Source organism: Erithacus rubecula (assembly GCF_903797595.1).
Source record: "Erithacus rubecula genome assembly, chromosome: 4".
Classification (NCBI taxonomy): domain Eukaryota; kingdom Metazoa; phylum Chordata; class Aves; order Passeriformes; family Muscicapidae; genus Erithacus; species Erithacus rubecula.
In genome coordinates this window covers 68,429,156-68,448,863 of record NC_136686.1, presented here as the reverse complement: position 1 = coordinate 68,448,863, position 19,708 = coordinate 68,429,156, and the positions used below count along the sequence as shown (strand labels likewise).

General features: G+C 61.9%; 4 protein-coding genes across 4 annotated transcripts; 3 read left to right on the top strand and 1 right to left on the bottom strand.

The window, feature by feature from the left end:
- The first annotated feature begins 655 nt into the window (after positions 1 to 655).
- On the top strand, positions 656 to 2,596 carry ATP6V1F (ATPase H+ transporting V1 subunit F). The gene is given in 4 exon segments (XM_079303306.1): positions 656 to 921; positions 923 to 1,005; positions 2,326 to 2,440; positions 2,442 to 2,596. Coding segments are annotated over 4 exon segments (360 nt in total). The 5' UTR covers positions 656 to 846; the 3' UTR covers positions 2,529 to 2,596.
- A 2,102-nt stretch (positions 2,597 to 4,698) lies between these two features.
- Positions 4,699 to 7,529, top strand: LOC306801420 (acrosin-like; the record flags this gene model as incomplete). Its single annotated transcript, XM_079304488.1, is given in 7 exon segments — positions 4,699 to 4,981; positions 5,121 to 5,337; positions 5,339 to 5,364; positions 5,526 to 5,724; positions 5,726 to 5,786; positions 6,719 to 6,864; positions 6,996 to 7,529. Coding segments are annotated over 6 exon segments (1,008 nt in total). The 5' UTR covers positions 4,699 to 4,981; positions 5,121 to 5,295.
- An 800-nt stretch (positions 7,530 to 8,329) lies between these two features.
- Positions 8,330 to 12,619, bottom strand: LOC306800875 (rab-like protein 2A). Its single transcript, XM_079303308.1, has 8 exons — positions 12,454 to 12,619; positions 12,336 to 12,365; positions 12,174 to 12,253; positions 10,859 to 10,938; positions 10,056 to 10,167; positions 9,351 to 9,448; positions 9,036 to 9,119; positions 8,330 to 8,770 (listed from the first exon to the last, which is right to left on the bottom strand). The coding sequence occupies exons 1-8, from the start codon at positions 12,591 to 12,593 to the stop codon at positions 8,690 to 8,692; spliced, it is 705 nt and encodes a 234-aa protein (XP_079159434.1). The 5' UTR covers positions 12,594 to 12,619; the 3' UTR covers positions 8,330 to 8,689.
- Positions 12,620 to 12,927: 308 nt separating this feature from the next.
- Positions 12,928 to 15,421, top strand: NME6 (NME/NM23 nucleoside diphosphate kinase 6). Its single transcript, XM_079304613.1, has 7 exons — positions 12,928 to 12,967; positions 13,003 to 13,080; positions 13,182 to 13,284; positions 13,361 to 13,400; positions 13,653 to 13,813; positions 14,011 to 14,180; positions 15,202 to 15,421. Exons 1-6 carry the CDS (start codon positions 12,959 to 12,961, stop codon positions 14,169 to 14,171), a joined length of 552 nt encoding a protein of 183 aa, XP_079160739.1. The 5' UTR covers positions 12,928 to 12,958; the 3' UTR covers positions 14,172 to 14,180; positions 15,202 to 15,421.
- The last annotated feature ends 4,287 nt before the right edge of the window (positions 15,422 to 19,708 follow it).

The following is a 19,708-nucleotide window of genomic DNA, read 5'->3' as shown; positions in this document are numbered from 1 at the left end:
AGCACAGGAGGGTGTGGGGGCGGTCCGGGGGTCCGGCCCGGATAATGGGGCTGGGGGAGGTTCAGAGCAGGACATCCTGGTCCTGGGGGGTGTTTTGGGGCGATTCTGAGGGCTGCAGGACGGGACTGTGAGGCCCCTACTGAGATGGTGGGATGTGGAAGAGGACATTGGAGCGGCCCGGGAGGGTGTGGAGCAGAATGCCGGAGTCCTGAGCGGGTGCGAGGCGGATTCCGTGGCAGAACAGCGGCCGCCGGGGTTCCCGGGAGGTTCAGGGGGTCCCGGTGCCGTTCAAGGTGTCCCGGGGGGTTCAGGGGGTCCCGGTGCCGTTCAAGGTGTCCCGGGGGGTTCAGGGGGTCCCGGTGCCGTTCAGGGTGTCCCGGGGGGTTCAGGGGGTCCCGGTGCCGTTCAAGGTGTCCCGGGGGATCCCGGTCCGGGGAGCCCTGAGGGGCCCGCGCAGACAGGCAGAGGGCGCTGTGCGGAGAAGCGCCCCGCGTCCCCCTCAAGGACACGGCGCTCTGCGCATGCGCGGGCTCGGGGGGGTTGGGTCTCGAGGGGCGGGGCTAGAGGGGGCGGGACCAGAGAGGGAGGGGCCGGAGCGGGGCGGGCTCCCCCCTCCGCGGTGGGCGGGGGCCCCGGTTGCGTTGCCGGGGCAGCGGTGGGCGGGGCGGTTTGGGAGAGCGGCGAGAGCCGGAAGCGGCGGCGGGAGCCGGAAGCGGCCGGCGGTTCCCGATCGGTTCTGGCCCCACAAGCCGCTCCCGGCGGCGCACCCTGATCCGCCGGGTCCCGGCTGCGCCTTTCCCCGCGTCCCGATCCCGTGCGGATTCCGTACGCAGCGGGGCCCCGGGCATGGCTGGCCGCGGGAAGCTGATCGCGGTGATGGGCGACGAGGACACGGTGACGGGGTTTCTGCTGGGCGGCATCGGGTGAGCTGGACAAGCACCGGCGGCCCAACTTCCTGGTGGTGGAGAAGGAAACGAGCCTGGCCGAGATCGAGGAGACGTTCCGGTGTTTGTGTGTGAGGGGGCGCGGAGCGGCCCGGGGGGCCACAGGATGGTGTGAGGGGCAGGGGATGGTGTGAGGGGCAGGGGAGGGTGTGAGGGGCAGGGGATGGTGTGTGAGGGGCAGGGGAGGGTGTGAGGGGCAGGGGAGGGTGTGAGGGGCACGGGGCGGTGTGAGGGGCAGGGGATGGTGGTGAGGGGCAGGGGGCGGTTTGTGAGGGGCAGGGGGCGGTGGAGGGGCAGGGGGCGGTGTGAGGGGCAGGGGATGGTTGATGTGAGGGGCAGGGGGCGGTGTGAGGGGCACGGGGCGGCTGTGAGGGCAGGGGATGGTGTGAGGGGCAGGGGGCGGTTTGAGGGGCAGGGGATGGTGTGTGAGGGGCAGGGGGGCGGTGTGAGGGGCAGGGGAGGGTGTGAGGGGCACGGGGCGGTGTGAGGGGCAGGGGATGGTGTGAGGGGCAGGGGGGGCGGTGTGAGGGGCAGGGGGCGGTGTGAGGGGCAGGGGGCGGTGTGAGGGGCAGGGGGCGGTGTGAGGGGCAGGGTGATGGTGTGAGGGGCACGGGGCGGTTGTGAGGGCAGGGGGCGTGTGAGGGGCAGGGGATGGTGTGAGGGGCACGGGCGGTGTGAGGGGCAAGGGGGCGGTGTGAGGGGCAGGGGAGGGTGTGAGGGGCACGGGGCGGTGTGAGGGGCAGGGGATGGTTGTGAGGGGCAGGGGGCGGTGTGAGGGGCACGGGGCGCGGTGTGAGGGGCAGGGGATGGTGTGAGGGCAGGGGGCGGTGTGCAGGGGAGGGGGCGGTGTTGAGGGGCAGGGGATGGTGTGAGGGGCAGGGGAGGGTTGTGAGGGGCAGGGGAGGGTGTGAGGGGCACTGGATGGTGTGAGGGGCACGGGCGGTGTGAGGAGGGGTCCGGGGGTGCCTCAGAGGGGCCAGGGCTCAGCAGGGTTTGAGAGTGTCTGAGGGGTCCCTGTGGCGGTCCTGTGGGTCCCGAGTGGGGTTTCTGAGGAGGATCCCGGCAGGTTTTGGGGTCTGGGAGTGTCACAGTTCGTGGAGGCGGAGGAGAGGTCTCGCAGGAGTCTCGGGTCAGGGTCCAGGAGTGTTTGGAGGTTCAGGGGCTCCAAGGGGGTCCCAAGGAGCGCGTCCCCCCCGCTGGGGCGCCCCCGGCCCGTGTACCGCCCCCGGCCCCCGTGTACCGCCCCCGGCCCCGTGTGCCGCCCCCGGCCCCGTGTGCCGCCCCCGGCCCGTGTACCGCCCCCGGCCCCGTGTACCGCCCCCGGCCCCGTGTACCGCCCCCGGCCCCGTGTGCCGCCTGACTCCTCGTTTCCCTGCCGCAGGGGTTTCCTGGCGCGGGAGGACGTGGGCATGATCCTGATCTCGCAGGCCCTGGCGGAGCAGATCCGGCCGGCCGTCGCAGCCCACGCCCGGGCGCTGCCGGCGGTGCTCGAGATCCCCCTCCAAGGACCACCCCTACGACCCGGCCGGGGACTCGGTGCTGCGCCGCGCCCGCGGGCTCTTCGCACCCGATGAGCTGCGATAGAGCCCCCCCAGGACACCCCAAGGCCCTCCCGGCACTGCCCCAAATCCCCTCAAACCTCCCTCTAAGCTCCCCCCCTACCCCCAGTGTGTGCAAACCCCCAGGCTGTGCCCTGTTCCTGTGGCCTCTTTGCACCCAGCCATGGGTGACAGGCACCCCCAGGCAGCCCCCCACCAGCACCAACTTCTTCACACTCGACAACCTGTGATAGCCTGGGAGTCTCCAAGGAAACCCACCCAGGATCCCCCAGCCCGTTCCGGGGTGCTGTTGGGGGGTCCCTGGGGTTTCCAGGGTGTCCTTGGGGTGCTGGGGCCTGTGGTTGCCCCGTGGGTCTGAGGGTGACACGTAGGGTGTCTCTGAGCGTGCTGGGGCAGCCACAGGGACCTTGTGGGTGACCTGTGACTGTGTGTCAGCCGTGTCCCGTGATGGGAAGTGCCACCACCGTATCCTGCTGAATCCTGCCAGATCCTGCCTGTAGGCAGGGAGGGACACCTGGGGGGGGCAAAGGAACACTCCAAGGGACACTGGGAGTTGTCACCGTGACCTTGTCACCATTCCTGCACTCCTTCTCAGCCTCAGCAGAACCTGGGAGAAGGTTATTTATTGTCCTCGCCCAGTGCCCAAGTGTCACTTGTGTCCCCTGTGTGTCTCCGAACAGTGTCCCCAACATGTGCTGACACCACTCATTGTCTGCTCTGCTCTGTGGGGTCTGTGGGGGTGGGGAACATGGGGGGGGGACGAAATGGGGAGGACTCAGGAATGTGGCACAGGGACATGCAATGGGGCACGGAGGGACAGCGACGTGGAGGGCTCAGGGCACAGGAGTACCTGAGACCCCCCATAACCCCCACCCTCAGGGGGACAGCATGGTGAGCCCCGCGCCCCGCAGTGACCCCAGGGCCTGGGGGCCCACCCAACCCAGCCCTGTCCCCATGTGTGCTCCCACACCCCCTCAGCAGCCCCTGCTGTACCCCTGCAGACAGGGAGTGACACCTGGAGGGGTCCCTGAGGCTGGGGAGGGTTGGGGGAGCCCACATCACCGAGGGCCTGGGTGGTGGCTGTGTTGAGCACAGGCAGTGGTGGGTGGGCATGGTGGGCATAGGTGGACACAGACACAATGGCCACAGATGTCACACAGGAGTGTCACACACAGGCCACAGAGGTGTCTGTCACACAGGTGTCACACCCAGGCCACACGCACACATTTATCACACACACAGTCGCACAACAGTATGAGTGGGAAGGGCCCTCTGGTGATGACTTGGTGACAAGCAGGTGACACTTGTCCCCGTGGGGTGGATGTCTCTGTGGAGGGAGAGCCCACCCCCTCCCGGGCAGCTGTCCCAGGGCTTAGCGCTTCCATGATGGAGGGAAGTTCTGCCTTATGCTGAGCTGAGAGTGTTGGAGCTCAGGGCCTGACTCCCTTGTCTGTTGCCCCCACTGGGCCGGGTCTGGCACCATCCTCATACCCGGGGAGATCATGGGCATTGGTGGGATCCTCCCTCAGGTATTTGTAGGGGTTGGTGCAATCCCCTCAGGTGAGAGATGTGTGGCCATGTGAGCAGCAGTCCAAAGCTCCACGTGGACTCGGGAGCTCTGGCAGCAGTCAGCACAGAGGAGGCATTGCCAGGAGCAGCATGGCAGATTGAAATGGCTCCAGCAGTGCAGGTGACCTGGAGCGTGGTGACTGGGGCAGCAATCGTGGAGCAGCAGCAGGACATGGCGTGGCAGGTGAAGCAGCAGGGTGTGTAGGAGAGCACAGCCACCCTCCTGACTCTTGAGGGGAGCTCACCTTAGGTGGAGATTATTTCTTCCCTTGTCTAACTTGATTAGACCCAGCAGTAGTTTACACACTGACAAAAACCATTGCTGGCAGGAGCCTGGAGTCCCAGAAAGAGCTCCCCAAGGAACACGCAGCTGTTCAGGCCTCCGGCTGCAGGGAGTGTCCTGAGCCTACTGTTAGCACTGGAGGACCGTGAAAACAATACTGCATGTGGTGTGAACAGATGGAGCATCTTAAAGAGGAGGTGGAGATGCTGAGGCCCTGGCACAGGGTGCCCAGAGCAGCTGTGGCTGCCCCTGGATCCCTTGCAGTGGCCAAGGCCAGGCTGGACACTGGGGCTGGGACAGTGGGACAGTGGGACATGTCCCTGCCATGGCAGGGGTGGGCACTGGGTGGTCATTCAAGTCCCTTCCACCCAGAGCATTCCATGTCTCTATGACTCTGTGCTGCCCCTCCCTGCCATGCCCAGCACACAGAACTGGCCCCTCTGTGACAGCAGCCCTGCCCGGGGCACTGTGAGCACCACAGGGCTGTGGGTGCTGTGCTGGTGGCCGTACTGCAGGTGACACCTGGGTTCTGCCTCTGCCACCTGCGCTGGCACCGATGGCTCTGCTGGGGCTGCTCGTGCTGCTGGGCCTGGCCTGGCCCGGGGGGCCACCTGGGACACCTGCAGGTCAGTGGCCCCAGGCTCTGGGAGGGGGCTTGGGGGACACTCAAGGGGTTCTCTGGCAGAGCCAGGGGGAACAGATGCCCCCTTGGGTTCCTTGTCCCTGCTGTCCCCAAGCAGGGCAGTGATGGCTCTGTGCTTCCAGAGGGACCTGCGGGCTCCGGCCTCTGGCTTCCGACCACAGCTCTACAGTTCTCGAATATGACTCTGTGGCTTCTGCTAAGGACACGTCCAGTGTTGAGGATGGCCCCGGTGCCCAGGCAGGGGCCTGGCCTGGCATCGTCAGCATCCAGACCACCTATGAGAATGGCACGTGGCACATGTGCACAGGTGTCCTCTTCAGCTCCCAGTGGGTGCTCACTGGTGGCACACTGCTTCGCCAGGGTCAGGTAAGAGCCAGCAGGGACAGAGATGTCCCAGAGCAGGTCACAGCACCTCCTGCCACTTCCCTGCCCGGAAAAATGCTGAGCTGCTGCAGCCCGTGGCTCTGCTCCCTGTCACCCCTCTCTCCATCTCCTCCCTGTCACCCCTCTCTCCATCTGATCCCCAGGGACGTCTCCAAGTGGGAGGTGGTGATGGGGGCCACAGATCTGACTCAGCCGGGTCCTGAGGCTGCAGTGAGACACATCCAGAGGCTCCTGGTGCACCAGCACTATGTGCCTGCAACAGCCGAAAATGACATTGCCCTGCTGGAGCTGGACCAGCCCGTGGAGTGCAGCGACTACATCCAGCTGGGCTGTGTGCCCGACCGCCTCGCTCAGGGTCTCGGAGCTGAAATCCTGCTACATCGCCGGCTGGAACTTGGCCAAAGGTGAGCTCTGACCAGGGTGTGCCCTGAGGGGAGCTTGGGAACCCTGGGGACACGGGCTGGGCACCCTGGGGACACGGGCTGGGAACCCTGGGGACACGGGCTGGGCACCTTGGGGACACAGACTGGGCACCCTGGGGACACGGGCTGGGAACCCTGGGACACGGGCTGGGCACTATGGGACACGGGCTGGGAACCCTGGGACACAGGCTGGGAACCCTGGGACACGGGCTGGGCACTATGGGGACACGGGCTGGGAACGCTGGGGACATGGGCTGGGCACTATGGGGACATGGGCTGGGCACTATGGGGACATGGGCTGGGAACCCTGGGGACATGGGCTGGGCACTATGGGGACATGGGCTGGGAACCCTGGGGACACGGGCTGGGAACCCTGGGGACATGGGCTGGGCACTCTGGGGACATGGGCTGGGCACCCTGGGGACACAGGCTGGGCACTATGGGGACACAGGCTGGGAACCCTGGGGACACGGGCTGGGCACCCTGGGGACACGGGCTGGCACCCTGGGGACACGGGCTGGGAACCCTGGGGACACAGGCTGGGCACTCTGGGGACACGGGCTGGGCACCCTGGGGACACGGGCTGGGCACTATGGGGACACGGGCTGGGCACAGGCAGAGTCCAGCTCTGGATGACAGCAAGGCCCAGCTCAGAGCAGCCCCGGCTGCAGGAAGGAGTCCATGCCTGGGCAGGGGATAGCGTGGTGGTGGAACTGGATGAACTTTTAAGGTCCCTTCCCACCCAAGAATTCCATGACTCTACGAAGCCTCTGGAGAGATGGGTCTGGCCCTTTCCCTCAGGCCAGCAGCAGGGACACTGCTGGACATCATCACTCTGGAGGCAAAGCAGGACTGGGGAAGGAGAGGAGATGGGTACGGAGCTGCTGGGGGCTCATTCCCCTCTGTGCCCACAGCTCAGGGAGCAGGCATGGTGCTGCAGGAGGCCAAGGTCCATCTTATGGACACGGAGCTCTGCAACAGCAGCCGCTGGTACGCGGGGGCCGTTCATACTGACAACCTGTGTGCTGGGTACCCGCACGGAGGCATGGACACCTGCCAGGTAGGAGTGTGGGGAGAGTCCCTCAGCAGGTCCCTGTCCTGTGTCCCTCCTGTCTGGGGCTGGGAGAGAGGAGCCAGCCCTGGGACTGGCAGCAGCCCCCCACAGCCCCTGAACCCTCTCTCCTGGCACAGGGGGACAGTGGGAGTCCCCTTGTCTGCAAGGACAACGGAGCTGACTACTTCTGGCTCGTGGGCATGTACAGCTGGGGAAGAGGCTGTGAGAGTGCCAGGCACCCCGGGATCTACACCTCTACTCAACATTTCTACAACTGGGTCCTGATCCAGACGGGCCTGAGCCCAGCAGAAAGAGCTGGTCCAGCACCAGAGCCCGTCATCACCATGGCCCCTGAGCAGCGCAAGAAACCAGAGGAGCCAGGGGAAGACATCAACTTGAGCCCTGAGTACAGCCAGAGACCAGTGGTGACATCCTCGGGCACGTCACTGCCCAAGGCGTTCCCACACCAGATGGTGGTGCAATTCTGGAATGTGCTGCAGGAGCTCCTGCAGTTTCTGAGGACAAGAAACCTTGAGCAGCAGGGGAATGAGCAGGATCCAGGGCTACAGTGGACCATTGCATTTCCTGCTGGGCCCAAGGTAGCCCTGGGGCCAGAGGCTCCTCTGTCCTGCCCATGCTGCTCTGCTGCAGCCACCCCGATGCTGCTGTGACTGAGGTGTTGAAGTAAAGTTTGTGTGTTCACCATGAACCATGCTCTCAGCCCTGCTCAGGCTCGCAGAGTCCCTGCTCTGTCTGTCCACCTGCTGTGCTGTTCACATTCATTCAGCTGGAGAGGGCTCCAGGGAAACCTCGGTGCCCTTCCAGTGCCTGAAGCAAGTTAGAATGATGGGGGGAGAGCGGCTTTTTGCATGGGCAGGTCCTGACAGGACAAGGAGAAATGATTTAAATACAGAGGGGAGATTGGATGAGCTGTTGGGAAGGAGTTTTTACTCAGGGGTGTTGAGGCCAGGCCTGGCACAGGGTGCCAGAGCAGCTGTGGCTGCCTCTGGATCCCTGGAAGTGTCCAAGGCCAGTTGGATGGGGCTGGAGCACCCTGAGATAGTGGAAGGTGTCCCTGCCTATGGCAGGGTGTGGAATGAGATGACCTTTAAGATCCCTTTCAAACCAATCCATTCCATGATTCCGTGGCTCTGTGTGTGTATCAAGCTCTCTGGAATGCAGCATCTTGTGCACACACCAAGAGCCATGGCCACATCCCAAAAGCTGGGACAGAGACAGCCCATAGGTGTGAGCCCACCTGTGCCATCTATACGGACCTGGAAGGAGAAACTCGTTCTCGGCAGCCCATGGGATGTGGCTGTTCTGGGACAGGAGCCTGGGGATGTTGCAGCAGAGGCCATGGGTGGACTGAGGCAGCCCCAGCTCAGCCAGCAGGCTGGGCTCACCGGTGGCCTTAAACCAGCTGGGACCTGCCTCCTTTCAGCAGCAGTGTGGAGAGGATGCCATCTCATAGCTTTGTAAAAAATAGCCTTTAGTGTTTGCTTTCTGCAGCAGGTACACTACAGCATCTGGGCAGGATCCTTCCTGCAGGTCCAAGAGAGATCACTTCTCCTAGGCAGCTCTGTCCTGAAGGAGCAGTAGGATGAGTGACAATCCATGTGAATCACGTGCCTCCTCCCATCCCTGCCCTGAACGAAATGTGCAGCGCTGAGGGCTGAGCCAGTGAAGATCCTGCCCAGGTAGGTTCCCACAAGAAGGGAAGAGGCCCAGCTGCCCACTGCCACAGCTCTAGGGCACGAGAAACATCACCCTCCTCTGTGCAGGCCCCACAAGTCCAGAGCCAAGGGAAAACCAGGCTATGAGTCCAGGCCTAGGCAGATGAGGGCTCCTCTTCAGTGCAGCTCTTCCCTTTATCCGACAAATCCTCGCTTGTGTTCTGCAGGTCAAAGCTCTGGAAAGGAGCAGGACAAGAACTGCTGAGAAATGGCAGAGACTGCAACAACTGTATCTGCTGTGGCTCTTTTAGACCCTGCCTAGGGCAGTGAGAGCTCTTGCGATGGATCCCACCTCCCCCCTCCCAGCCCAGATGTGGGCAGCACACAAGCCCCCAGGATCACCAGCAGGGGCAAAGCTTTCCCCTGTTTGCCACAGGGGAAAAAGGGCAGAACTGCTCATCTGACAGGACTGGCACAGAGCAGGGACAGAGCCTTCCCTACCTGCAGCTCCCGCAGGACCTCGTCCATGAAATCTCCCGAGTGCTGCTTGTAAGCCACGGCCAGTCTGATGGCATCGTTGAAGAGCTGGTGGGAAGGACAAGGCCTGTCACTCACAGCACGGGGCACATGGGCACTGGGCTTCTGTAGCAGGTGGAGACCGCTCCCACATCCCAAGGGGAAAAACCCTCTGCAGCTCTCCACAGCCACCAGCGTCTCACACGGACCATTCCTACTGCCAGTGCCAGCAGCAGCCCTGTCACTGGGCTGCCAAGGGCGTCATGGACACCAAGGCCACCACTCAAACGCCCACCTCACCTTCACCACGTTGGTGCCATCAGCAGCAGACACGAAGTAAAAGGGCAAACTGAACTTCCGAGCAAAATTGAAGCTTTTCTGGGTGACCTTCATATCCGCTGAGGCAGACAGAGAAGACACGGTCAGTCAGACAAGGCAGGAGGTCCAGCAGGTGGCTGACCTCTGTGTGACATGCCAGCCCCTGCTGACCCAGACCAGCCACAGCCCAGGGACAGCAATCACTGAGGGCTGGCTGGCATTCCCATGGGAGGGAGTGCTCCAGCCTCCCGCAGAGCCCCGTGAACAGCTTTGTCAGCAGCTACAGTGAGACACCAGCACAGAGTCTGTGCAGGCTGAAGGAGCAGCACCAAGGCCATCCCTGACTGATCCAGGGAAGCCACTGAACAGCTTTTGCCTCCTTTTGCTGCCGTTTTGACCAGGTGCTACTTCAGTAACTTTTGGGTTCTTGATGGATAGAACAGGCAGTCTGGTAAGGACAGGATTGGAAGAACAACACTTGAGTAAAACTGAAATGGATCAAATTTGCACTTTTAATTGTTGGTGACACAGAACAAGCACCTGTAAGACAGCAGCTGAGGTCAGCACAGGACCCAGCCCCAGGGACTGAGGAAATCCCCATGACCCAACAGACAAGGGATGCTCGTTCTCAGGACAGGACAGAATCCCACCACAACCCTGGCAAGCTGGGAGCAGAAAGTCACTCACCATCAATCTTGTTGGCCACTACAATGCATGGAATCTCTGGGCGGAATTCCCTCAGCTCCTTGTACCAGCTGTTCAGGTTCTTGTAGGTGACCTTCCTCTGCACATCAAACACCTTCCAAGAGAGAACCACACATCCCAGGGCCAGCCCAGCACAGCTCTGACCAAGCTGCAGGGCCAAACCAGCTCCAACAACACAAGACAAAGACAAGTAAAAGGGAACCGGGTGTTATTAGAAAGAGTGGAAGACAAAAGGAAGACAAAGGAAGACAAAGAATCCCCAAGCCCAGCCAGCAGGAAACAGCCCCTTGAAGTCCTTTACACTGTCACCGTGTCCTGTGCAAGTCCCTGCCACGCACATGGGGAGCTGGCACTGGGAACAGTTTGTGCCAAACAGGATCAGACGTGGCCTCCTCCTTTCTGACAACTAAACCACCATGAGAAGCACTGTGCTCCCAAGTGGTGAGGAGCAGTGGAAAGTGAGAGCGACAGGACAAACCAGGAGATCTGAATGGGTGAGGAGCCAACAAACTGGAAACAGGAGCAAACATGAGGACACTGAGAAGACAGCAGGGCCAGGGGATAGAGGAAAGTCTCACCAGGAGAGACAGACTAGAGCTAACCAGGTCCATCTACAGGGGATTTGTCTGGTGAGAGAAGAAAAAAACAATCTAGGAAGGTTTTTAAAACCACTGGAAGAAACAAGGAACACATGGCAGTGTTACCATAAAAGTAACACAAAGGCCAAGTGTCAGTGAGAGCATTCTGAGCCCAAACCCCCCAGGTGCCAGCTGAGGCCCCCTCACCATGATGCAGGCGTGGGCCTGGTGGTAGTAGGAGGCATGCATGCTCCGGAACCGCTCCTGGCCTGCCGTGTCCCAGAAGTCTGGAACGCAGAAACAGCCCAGAATGACACACCTCACCCAGCTCTGTCTTCTCACAACTTACACCCAGGAGACAAAGCCAGCCCACCTGCTCAGGGACACAAAATGAATTTCACCTCACCAATCTGAAACACGCCGGGGTTAAGAAATTGTGCCAAACCAGGACCTTTCCCTACTGGGCTCAGCTGTGGGCTGTGCTGGCACTGGCCATCAGCAAAGGAGAGGCCACCAGTAACACCAGTTGTATGGGACAGCAGGACAAAGACAGGCAAAAGTGCAAACAGCAGTAGCAATGTCTGGCCCTCTGTCACCAGGGATGACAACGGGAAACTGCCTACAGCTCCAGAGACTGCTGGACACTGCTGATTTCTGACCCAGTGATGGTCAGCCAGGGCCCTGCCATGGGAAATGCTCCAGCTCCTCTGACAGACATCTGACTCCGCTCTCCCAGGGGCAGGACTCACTCCGAAGTGCTGAAGGTAAGGCAGCCAGAGGCATACAGGTCCCAGTCCATGAAGTTTTGTGTACACCAGAGACCATAGGGCAAACCTGGACACCACTGTGCCTTTTGCTGCTGGTGCAGCTCAGGTGGAGATCCCCCACCTCTCACTGGGTTTGCAGGCTCAGATCTGAGTCTGGTATAAATTGTCACAGCTTCAGTTAAGCACCTCAGGGTAGTCACACCTGTTGTCAGCTGTACCAAAAGCCAGATGAGCCAGTTTCCTTAGGGATTCCTTTGCACTGATACTGTGTCTGACTGGACTGTGTTTCACTGCTGGACAGTGACTTTCTTAAGCTGCCCAAATACAGACAAGTCCCCATCAGACCACATTACAGCTACTGTCCGTGTCACAACTAAGATGTTGAAGTGTCAGCCCCAGCCCTAACCCCGAGGGACTCCACTTGTCCAGGTCTCCATAAGAACAACGAGCCATGCCCAGTGACTCCACGCAGTCATCCAGACCATTCTTTATCCTCCGACTGCCCACCCATCCATCCAATCCCTGTCTCTCCAGCTCAGAGCCCAGGACATCGTGGGGACAGCGCCCTTCACTCTGCCAAGCCCAGGAGGATGCCGGCAGTCACTCTGCCGCACCCACCAGTGCCGCAGCCCCGGCACAGAAGGGCACGAGCTTTGTCGTCTATCGAAACACCCAACCGAGACCCAGACCGAGGGGATCTGCACTTGCTGGCTGCTCCCTCTGCCACGGCAGCGCGAGTGGCCGGCCGCACTCACCCACGCGGACATCCTGCTGGCCCACGCGGGCGCGGTGCTGGTACAGCGTCAGGGCGAAGGTGGACACCTGCTGCGGGCGGCTGCGGCGCGTTAAGGAGCGCACGGAGGAGCGCGGCCCGCGCCGGCCCCGCGCCGCCTCCCGCCCCCCGCCCCCAAGGATACAAGCCATCGAGCAGGAACCGCTCCAGCAGCCTGCGGGGAGAGCACGGGCCGCCGTGAGCCCCGGGGCCGCCCGAACCGCGGGGCCGCCCGAACCGCGGGACCCCCGAGCCCCACGCACTTGGACTTGCCCACGGCGCTGTCGCCCAGGCAGATGATCTTCACCGTCTCCTCCGCGCCGGCCGCGGCCTCATCCCGGGCCCCGTCCGGGCCTTGCTCCCGCGCCGCGTCCCGGCCGCGCTCCTCCGCCGCCGTCGCCATGGCAGCGCCTGCGCGTGCCGGCTGCCGCGCGAACGCGCCCGGACCCCTCCCCGCATCATCCCGGCCCCGCCTCCTCCCATCCCGATCCCGGCCCCGCCCCGCCCCGCCCCGCCCCCGTGGCCATGGCGGCCCCGCCCCGCCCCCGCGGCCATGGCGGCCCCGCCCCGCCCCGCCCCGCCCCCGCGGCCATGGCGGCCCCGCCCCGCCCCGCCCCGCCCCGCTGCTCTCCCCGCGGCCATGGCGGCCCCGCCCCGGCCCCGCCCCGCCCCCGCGGCCATGGCGGCCCCGCCCCGCCCCCGCCCCGCCCCGCCCCCCGCGGCCATGGCGGCCCCGCCCCGCCCCCGCCCCGCCCCGCCCCCGCGGCCATGGCGGCCCCGCCCCGCCCCCGCCCCGCCCCGCCCCCGCGGCCATGGCGGCCCCGCGGCGCCTCCAGCTGACCCTGGCGCTGCTCAAGCCGGACGCCGTGGCCCATCCGCTGGTGCGCGAGGTGAGGCCGAGCCGGACCGGGCACGGCACGGCACGGCACGGCACGGCACGACACAGCAGGCCCCGCCACGGCCCGCCCCCTAGCGCCGGCTCTTCCCGCAGGCCGTGCACGCCGCCATCCTCCGTCACCGGTTCCTCATTGTCCGCGCCAAGGAGCTGCGCTGCGGCCCGGAGCAGAGCCGCCGCTTCTACCGGGAGCACGCAGGTATGAGCGGGGCCGGGCGGCTCCGGAGCGGGTGCTGCCCCGGGCCCGTGCCGACTCGGTCCGTGTCTGCCCGCAGGGCGATTCTTCTACCAGCGGCTGGTGGAGTTCATGGCCAGGTGCGTGTGGCTCGCAGGGGCGTGCGGGGCGGCAGCGCCGGTACCGGTGCGTGGCACCCCCAGGGGGCTGCAGCGGGTCCCCGTGCGCTCGGGAGGGCCGTGGCCCTCCCCATGGCCTGACAGGGCAGGCGGGGGGCCCGGCGGCAGCCCGTGGCAGCTGTGCCGTGCGGCTTTGTAAGGACGAGTAAATAACCTGTTTGTAACGAGCTCTTCATGATCGTTTCTCCTGCTGTTCCTGGGCCCCTGCCGCAGTGGCCCCATGTGGGCTTACATCCTGGCCCACGAGGACGCTGTCCCTCTCTGGAGATCCCTGATGGGACCCACTAAAGTGTTCCGAGCCCGACACAGCCACCCAGACTCCATCCGAGGCGCCTACGGCCTCACGGACACCAGGAACACGACCCACGGCTCAGGTAGGCCTGGCATTCTTGGGTGGTTCTTGGGGAGGCAGGAGCAATGGTGCTTTGTGTGCCTTTGCCTTAGTCCAGGTCTCCGGGTGAGCAGTTTGTTCCCTGCTGCAGGCGCCGTGCACACCTGGCCAGGTGCCTTTGGTGGCGTTGTGGTGGCAGACTGGCATCCCTGTCTCACTGCCTCTCCCTCTCTCTGACAGACTCGCCTGCCTCGGCCAGCAGGGAAATCGCCTTTTTCTTCCCCGAGTTCGACGAGCGGCGCTGGCTGGAGCAGGATGAGCCGCGCTGGCGGCGCGGGGAGCTGCTGTACAGCGCCGAGGAGCGCGTGCACCGCGTGCCGGGGGCACGGCACGCCGACTGACCACTCAGGGTAGGGCCCATCTGCTGGCACTGCTGGGCCCAGACACAGCTGAGCCATGTTTGGGGAGGGACGGGAGAGCCCTGTGCACACTGTGCTGCCTGGAGTCAGGCTGCTGGTGTAACAGGCAGGTGCTGGGCTGCTGTACAAACAGGCCCCAGCAGTTCTCATGCTGACGGTCCAGCCCTGCAGCTCACTGCCCCCTGAGTTTGTTTGGGTGTGAGCAGGACAGGTGAGTTGGTCAAGGGCCAGTGGAGCATGGGTTGCTTGGTCCCGATGGGATTGGCCTGGGTTTTTCTGACGGGCAGCGTCAGGTTCTCCCTGCTGGCTGTTCCCACAGTGCCTTAGGGAGGAAAAGAGGGAAAAAGAGCATGAAGAAAGGCAGGGTAAGATGAACTGTCCTGTCCTTGCTCACCTGCAACTGGGCTGGGAAATGAGGAGCTTTGCCAATAGCTCTTGATGTGAGAGCACTTGGAGCTCTCAGTGTCCATGGCCTGACTGGGCACACGGGGCAGTTCTTGGCAAATGGGATGGACAAGGCCATTGAATTACCCAGATATGTGATGGGATGCTGACAGGGTGCTGCAGGAGGGCTTAGCTGGGAGGTACAGAGCCAGGTCCTGGCAGGCTGATTGCGTTTCTCTGTGTGATGCCATATGAGATGTGTTTCCTGGGTGGGTTTCAGTTCATTTCTGCTCTCTCCCTCTGAGCTCCTGACAGTGCTGCCATTTTAGTTACAGTGCCTTGTAGTACTGGGGGAATTTCCTTTGGGCAGCCCCAAATGCTCACGCTGGGGAAGGTGTGCTGTGCTGTGCTTGGGCAGGAAGGCTGAGCTGAGATGCACCAGTGCCCTGGCACATCCCAAAGCCCAGGCAGGGGCTCCCCAGGTGCCTCCAGAGCTCCGTGAGGTGCTGAGCTGAGGGTGGTGAGCAGCAGTGCTCTGTGCTGGAGAGCCCTGCCCAGAGCTGCCGTGGTTAAACTCAGCACTCACCCTCCTCCTGCCTGGCATCCAATGGTCGCTGTTCTGTTCCAGGTACAGATCCAGGGGTCTGCAGGACATCCACTGCTGTCCTTGTCCTCAGCAGTGTCCAGGTGGATCTGCTCAGGATCCTGTGTGCCTTCACACAGCTCTGAGAGGTGCTGTCCCCAGTGCTGGTGATATTTCATTGATATTTATCTGTGTTTATTGCTTCCTGGAGGTTTTGCTCAGCTATGTGTGTTTTCTTGTAACTATTAAACTTTACTGTTTTTCATCTTCTTTTATATTGCCTCTTCCTTTCTGGACATCCCTTGGGAATGTCCTTAGCTGATAATTCCTGGCTCAGACTTGCCATTTTTGAAGTTTTGGTGTTTTTCCTGCCCACTTGCAATGGTTACATTTGGGAAACATGAATGTTCTGGACGTTGCCAGGTCAGAGAGCTCTACCCACAGGACGGTCACCGAGTGCCACCACCTCACAGCCACCGTGGTTCAGGCACCTGCTGGGTGTCACCTGACTTTGCCCTGGCCCTGAGGCTGTACCTGAGCACAGGTGCTCCAGCTGGGCTGCCCGTTGCCCCAGACAGGGAATTTATTGTGCAAATCTGGAGCTGTCCAGCAAACTTTATCAGAGATCTGAGGTTGAAACACTTGATCTTTGATGCAGGAGACAGTGTCAAAACTGATTTTTGGTCTCCAAGGAAGTCTTATGGAATGTCACAGGCAGCCCTGCTTTGAGGGCTCTTATCAAAGTGGGTTTGTTTTGTTGTTTTTTTCCTTTTCCATTTTCTTTTCCTTTCCTTGTAATACCCAGTAAGTGATTTTTTGCTTTACCAATGGTGCTTGTCCCATTCCTGGCAGTTTCCTGGGCTGAGCTGGATGGGCCTGGAGCAGCCTGGAGCTCGTGGTCACCCTGTTCTTCGTGGTGGCCAACCCGAACTACAACCGGCCCAGCTTGGGCTGCTCGCCAGCAGCCGGCACGCTGCTGTCCACGCTGTTCTGCACAGCTGGCCCCATGCTCACCCTGCATCTCTACAGCCTGTGCAGCCACCCCATGCTCACCCTGCATCTACAGCCTGCAGAGCCACCCCATGCTCACCCTGCATCTACAGCCTGCGCAGCCACCCCATGCTCACCCCTCATCTACAGCCTGTGCAGCCACCCCATGCTCACCCTGCATCTGCAGCCTGCACAGCCACCCCATGCTCACCCTGCATCTACAGCCTGCACAGCCACCCCATGCTCACCCTGCATCTACAGCCTGCGCAGCCCACCCATGCTCACCCTGCATCTGCAGCCTGCACAGCCACCCCATGCTCACCCTGCATCTACAGCCTGTGCAGCCAACCCATGCTCACCCTGCATCTACAGCCTGTGCAGCCACCCCATGCTCACCCTGCATCTACAGCCTGTGCAGCCACCCCATGCTCACCCTGCATCTACAGCCTGCGCAGCCACCCCATGCTCACCCTGCATCTGCAGCCTGCACAGCCACCCCATGCTCACCCCTCATCTACAGCCTGTGCAGCCACCCCATGCTCACCCTGCATCTGCAGCCTGCACAGCCACCCCATGCTCACCCTGCATCTACAGCCTGTGCAGCCGCCGGGTGCGCGGGGACAGCGCAGGGTGCTGCGGGTCGAGGTCCGCGGGGCTGGCCCGGCCACGCCTGGGGGCTGCCGGAGCCGGGGCCGGAGCCGCTGCCGGAGCCGCTGCCGGGGCTGCCGGAGCTGCCGGAGCCGCCTGAGCCCGCCGGCAGCGCACCGCTGACAGCACCGCGGGCCCGGGGCTCCCACCCGAGCACACGGCACACTGCCATCGCTCATCTCACCCTCAGCGCATCGCTGGTAGCAGAATGGCGAAATAAAGTCAGGACCAAGCTGCAGGTCCGGGATTCTGTCTTTATTTTCCAGATGCCACGTGCTGAGCTCGGCACGGGACCTGCTGCAGCTGTGGTACTGCAGGGAACTCTGCGAAGGGCAAATTGAAGCAGTGCCGGCCCCGTGCTGGCCTGGGCATGGCCACGAGCTCTGCCTGGCCTGGGCACGAGGGGCTGTCCCACCACCACCGCCCCCTCGTGCCTGGGCTCCAAATCTGATTCTGCGGCCGGCTCCCCCGGCTGCCAGGGAGGCTCAGCAGCTTGCACAGCCACCCGTGGCTGCAGACACACACGGAGAGCTCAGCACTGAGCTCACAGCTGGTGGCACTGAGCTCCTCACCAGAAAGCTTTGCTTTACGGCCAGGAAATTTCCCCGAGCAGCTGCTGTGTGTGGTGTGGCTCTGGGTGATGCTGGCTCAGGACTGTGAGGATGGGGGGCTCCCTCCTCCTGCCGGGGGTCTGCAGCTGGTCCAAGCTCAGATGACTCAGTGGTGTGGGGGCAGTGGCCGGAGCTGAGGGACACAGCAGTGTCCAGCACTGTGGCAGAGCCAGGAGCAGGGGCACACAGGCAGGTCACACCTGCACTCACACAACCCACGGCTGCAGGTCGGCTGCTCCCAGACATGCTCACCTGCAGCTCTTGCAGGTACCGAGAGATACCCAACAATATCCAATCTGCTCCCACAGAAACCCACTGGACAGTCAGAACTGGGACTAGGAGGTACAGCAGCCTTGTTGGGAGCAGTCTGGCATTTCTTGGTGCACAACACGTGCTGATTTTACTCTTCAGGGAAAGAAAAGTTTCTGTAACCCACACCTTGGGTTGGGCTGTTACTCCCACCCAGACAGGCTGTGAGCCCTCAACCCTCCTTGCCATGTGCTCCTCCAGATTCTGAAAAGTCCTTGAAACTCTCAGTCCAGTGTCACTGGAGACACCAGAGTCTGACCAATGAACCCCTTTCTGAAGAGCCCCTGCAAAGGGACAGCAGGAAAGAGCACAAACCTCACAAGGAAAAAGACTGGGGAAGTTGCCTCAGAGAAGCAAAAAACTCAAAGCACTCCAAACAAAAATCCCAAAGCCAACCACCAGAAACCCAAACAAGAAACCTCTGGAAGAGTTGCATTAAAATTGAGAATTTTAACCTGGATCCCAATGCACCTTTCCTGTGACACACAGACACAGCCTTTGGGTTTTCCACGATCAACCACCGAGCAGGAATGCCACACTGCTGCCCAGCAGTACAGGCTGGGTCAGCTGCTGGGTGGTCCAGAACTCACCTGCAAACCACTGAACTCTGAAGGTTTGGTGTCACAGTGGGACCCTCTGCACACACTGCTGGCAGTGGCAGTGACTGGGGTGTGATCCCACAGCCCCTCAGGTGCTGTTCTACTCAGCTGTCCCTGGTTTATTCCTGTAATGGTGCCTGCATCCCAGAGAGGAACAATTCCCACAGCTGAGCATCCACCCTGACTCCAGAGAGGGCTTGGCCTTGTATTTCTGAGAACAGTTTTAAACACTAGCAATAAAAATTTCCTCTGTCCTGCTTCCCAGCTGCCCAGCCTTTCCCCCACGTTTGTGGTGAAGAGTCAGGGGCTTTACAGGAGCCTCCAGCAGGCACAGGGGACATGAGCTGTCCCAGAATCATGGGTCACAGCCTGAGCCAGGCCAGAGCAGAAGCTGTGAGGGAGGGCACAGCCCCGGGGACAGACACACCTGTGCCCAAAAGGGGCACACAGACCATGTTCATGTTCCTCTGGCCTGTGTTGCAAACATGGCTTATCCTAAAAATGGAAACCCTTCCTTGGAATAACACAACTGTGGCTTTCCCATTGCACTTTTCCCTGACCAGGATGAGGTCCCACAGCTCATGTCCCTTCTGCCTTGCCTGGACCAGATTTAGCCTTTCTGCACTGGGGTTTGCTCCACAGGGAACAGGACACACTCCTGCAGGATTGCTGGCCGACAGGCGAGACACTTAAATTGCACTCATATGCTCTTCAACCATCCCACTTTTCCCACCTGGACGTGGGTGGCAATCAAAATCCTCTTGGCATAAGACAAAACATCCCCTCTGGCACTGCCAGTTTGCTCCTTGATATTACTCTGGATGTGGGTGTACCAAGCTGAGCCAAAGGGAGCTGATGACACGGGAGAGGCTGAGGCAGAGAGAGGCTGCTGGGATTTGACACTGGCCAAAGGACAGGCACCACAAAAATCAGTGACCACCCTCCCCTGCCACAGCTGGGCAGAGGAGGGGAGCAAATTAAACGAAGGGTTTGTGAGTTGAGATGAGGACTGTGAGAAAAGACTTCACACCATGGCCTGCAGAGGAATCTCAGCTCTGTGCCTGCAGCACCTCCTGCCCCTCCTTCCCACTGACCCTGGTGTCTCACCGGCTATCACCTCCTCCTCTTCTCTGTTGTGATTTTCTTCTTAAGTATGTGATTCACCCACAGCCCATGAGGATTCACATGGATTAAAAAATCCACCCCACAGCCCATGGGATCCACAGGGATGCAGAGATTCAACACACACAGCCCGTGGGATCCACAGGGATGCAAAAATCCACCCCCAGCCCGTGGTGGGGTGCTCCTGCTGGAGTGGGTGGATGCCTGGAGGGGCTGTGATCCAGTGGCAGACCCAGTGGACAGAGGGGGCTCTGATTCCAGGGGCAGCAGCCT

What these genes read in the sequence shown, in the direction of transcription:
- NME6 (XM_079304613.1), top strand. An exon ending in CCCATCCGCTGGTGCGCGAG is followed by an intron (nt 13,081 to 13,181) that starts GTGAGGCCGAGC and finishes CTCTTCCCGCAG; the next exon opens with GCCGTGCACGCCGCCATCCT. An exon ending in CTGGTGGAGTTCATGGCCAG is followed by an intron (nt 13,401 to 13,652) that starts GTGCGTGTGGCT and finishes CCCCTGCCGCAG; the next exon opens with TGGCCCCATGTGGGCTTACA.
- LOC306800875 (XM_079303308.1), bottom strand. Translation starts at nt 12,593, where the DNA reads ATGGCGACGGCGGCGGAGGAGCGCGGCCGGGACGCGGCGCGGGAGCAA. An exon ending in CGGTTCCTGCTCGATGGCTT is followed by an intron (nt 12,254 to 12,335) that starts GTATCCTTGGGG and finishes AACGCGCCGCAG; the next exon opens with CCGCCCGCAGCAGGTGTCCA. An exon ending in CCAGCAGGATGTCCGCGTGG is followed by an intron (nt 10,939 to 12,173) that starts GTGAGTGCGGCC and finishes TCTGCGTTCCAG; the next exon opens with ACTTCTGGGACACGGCAGGC.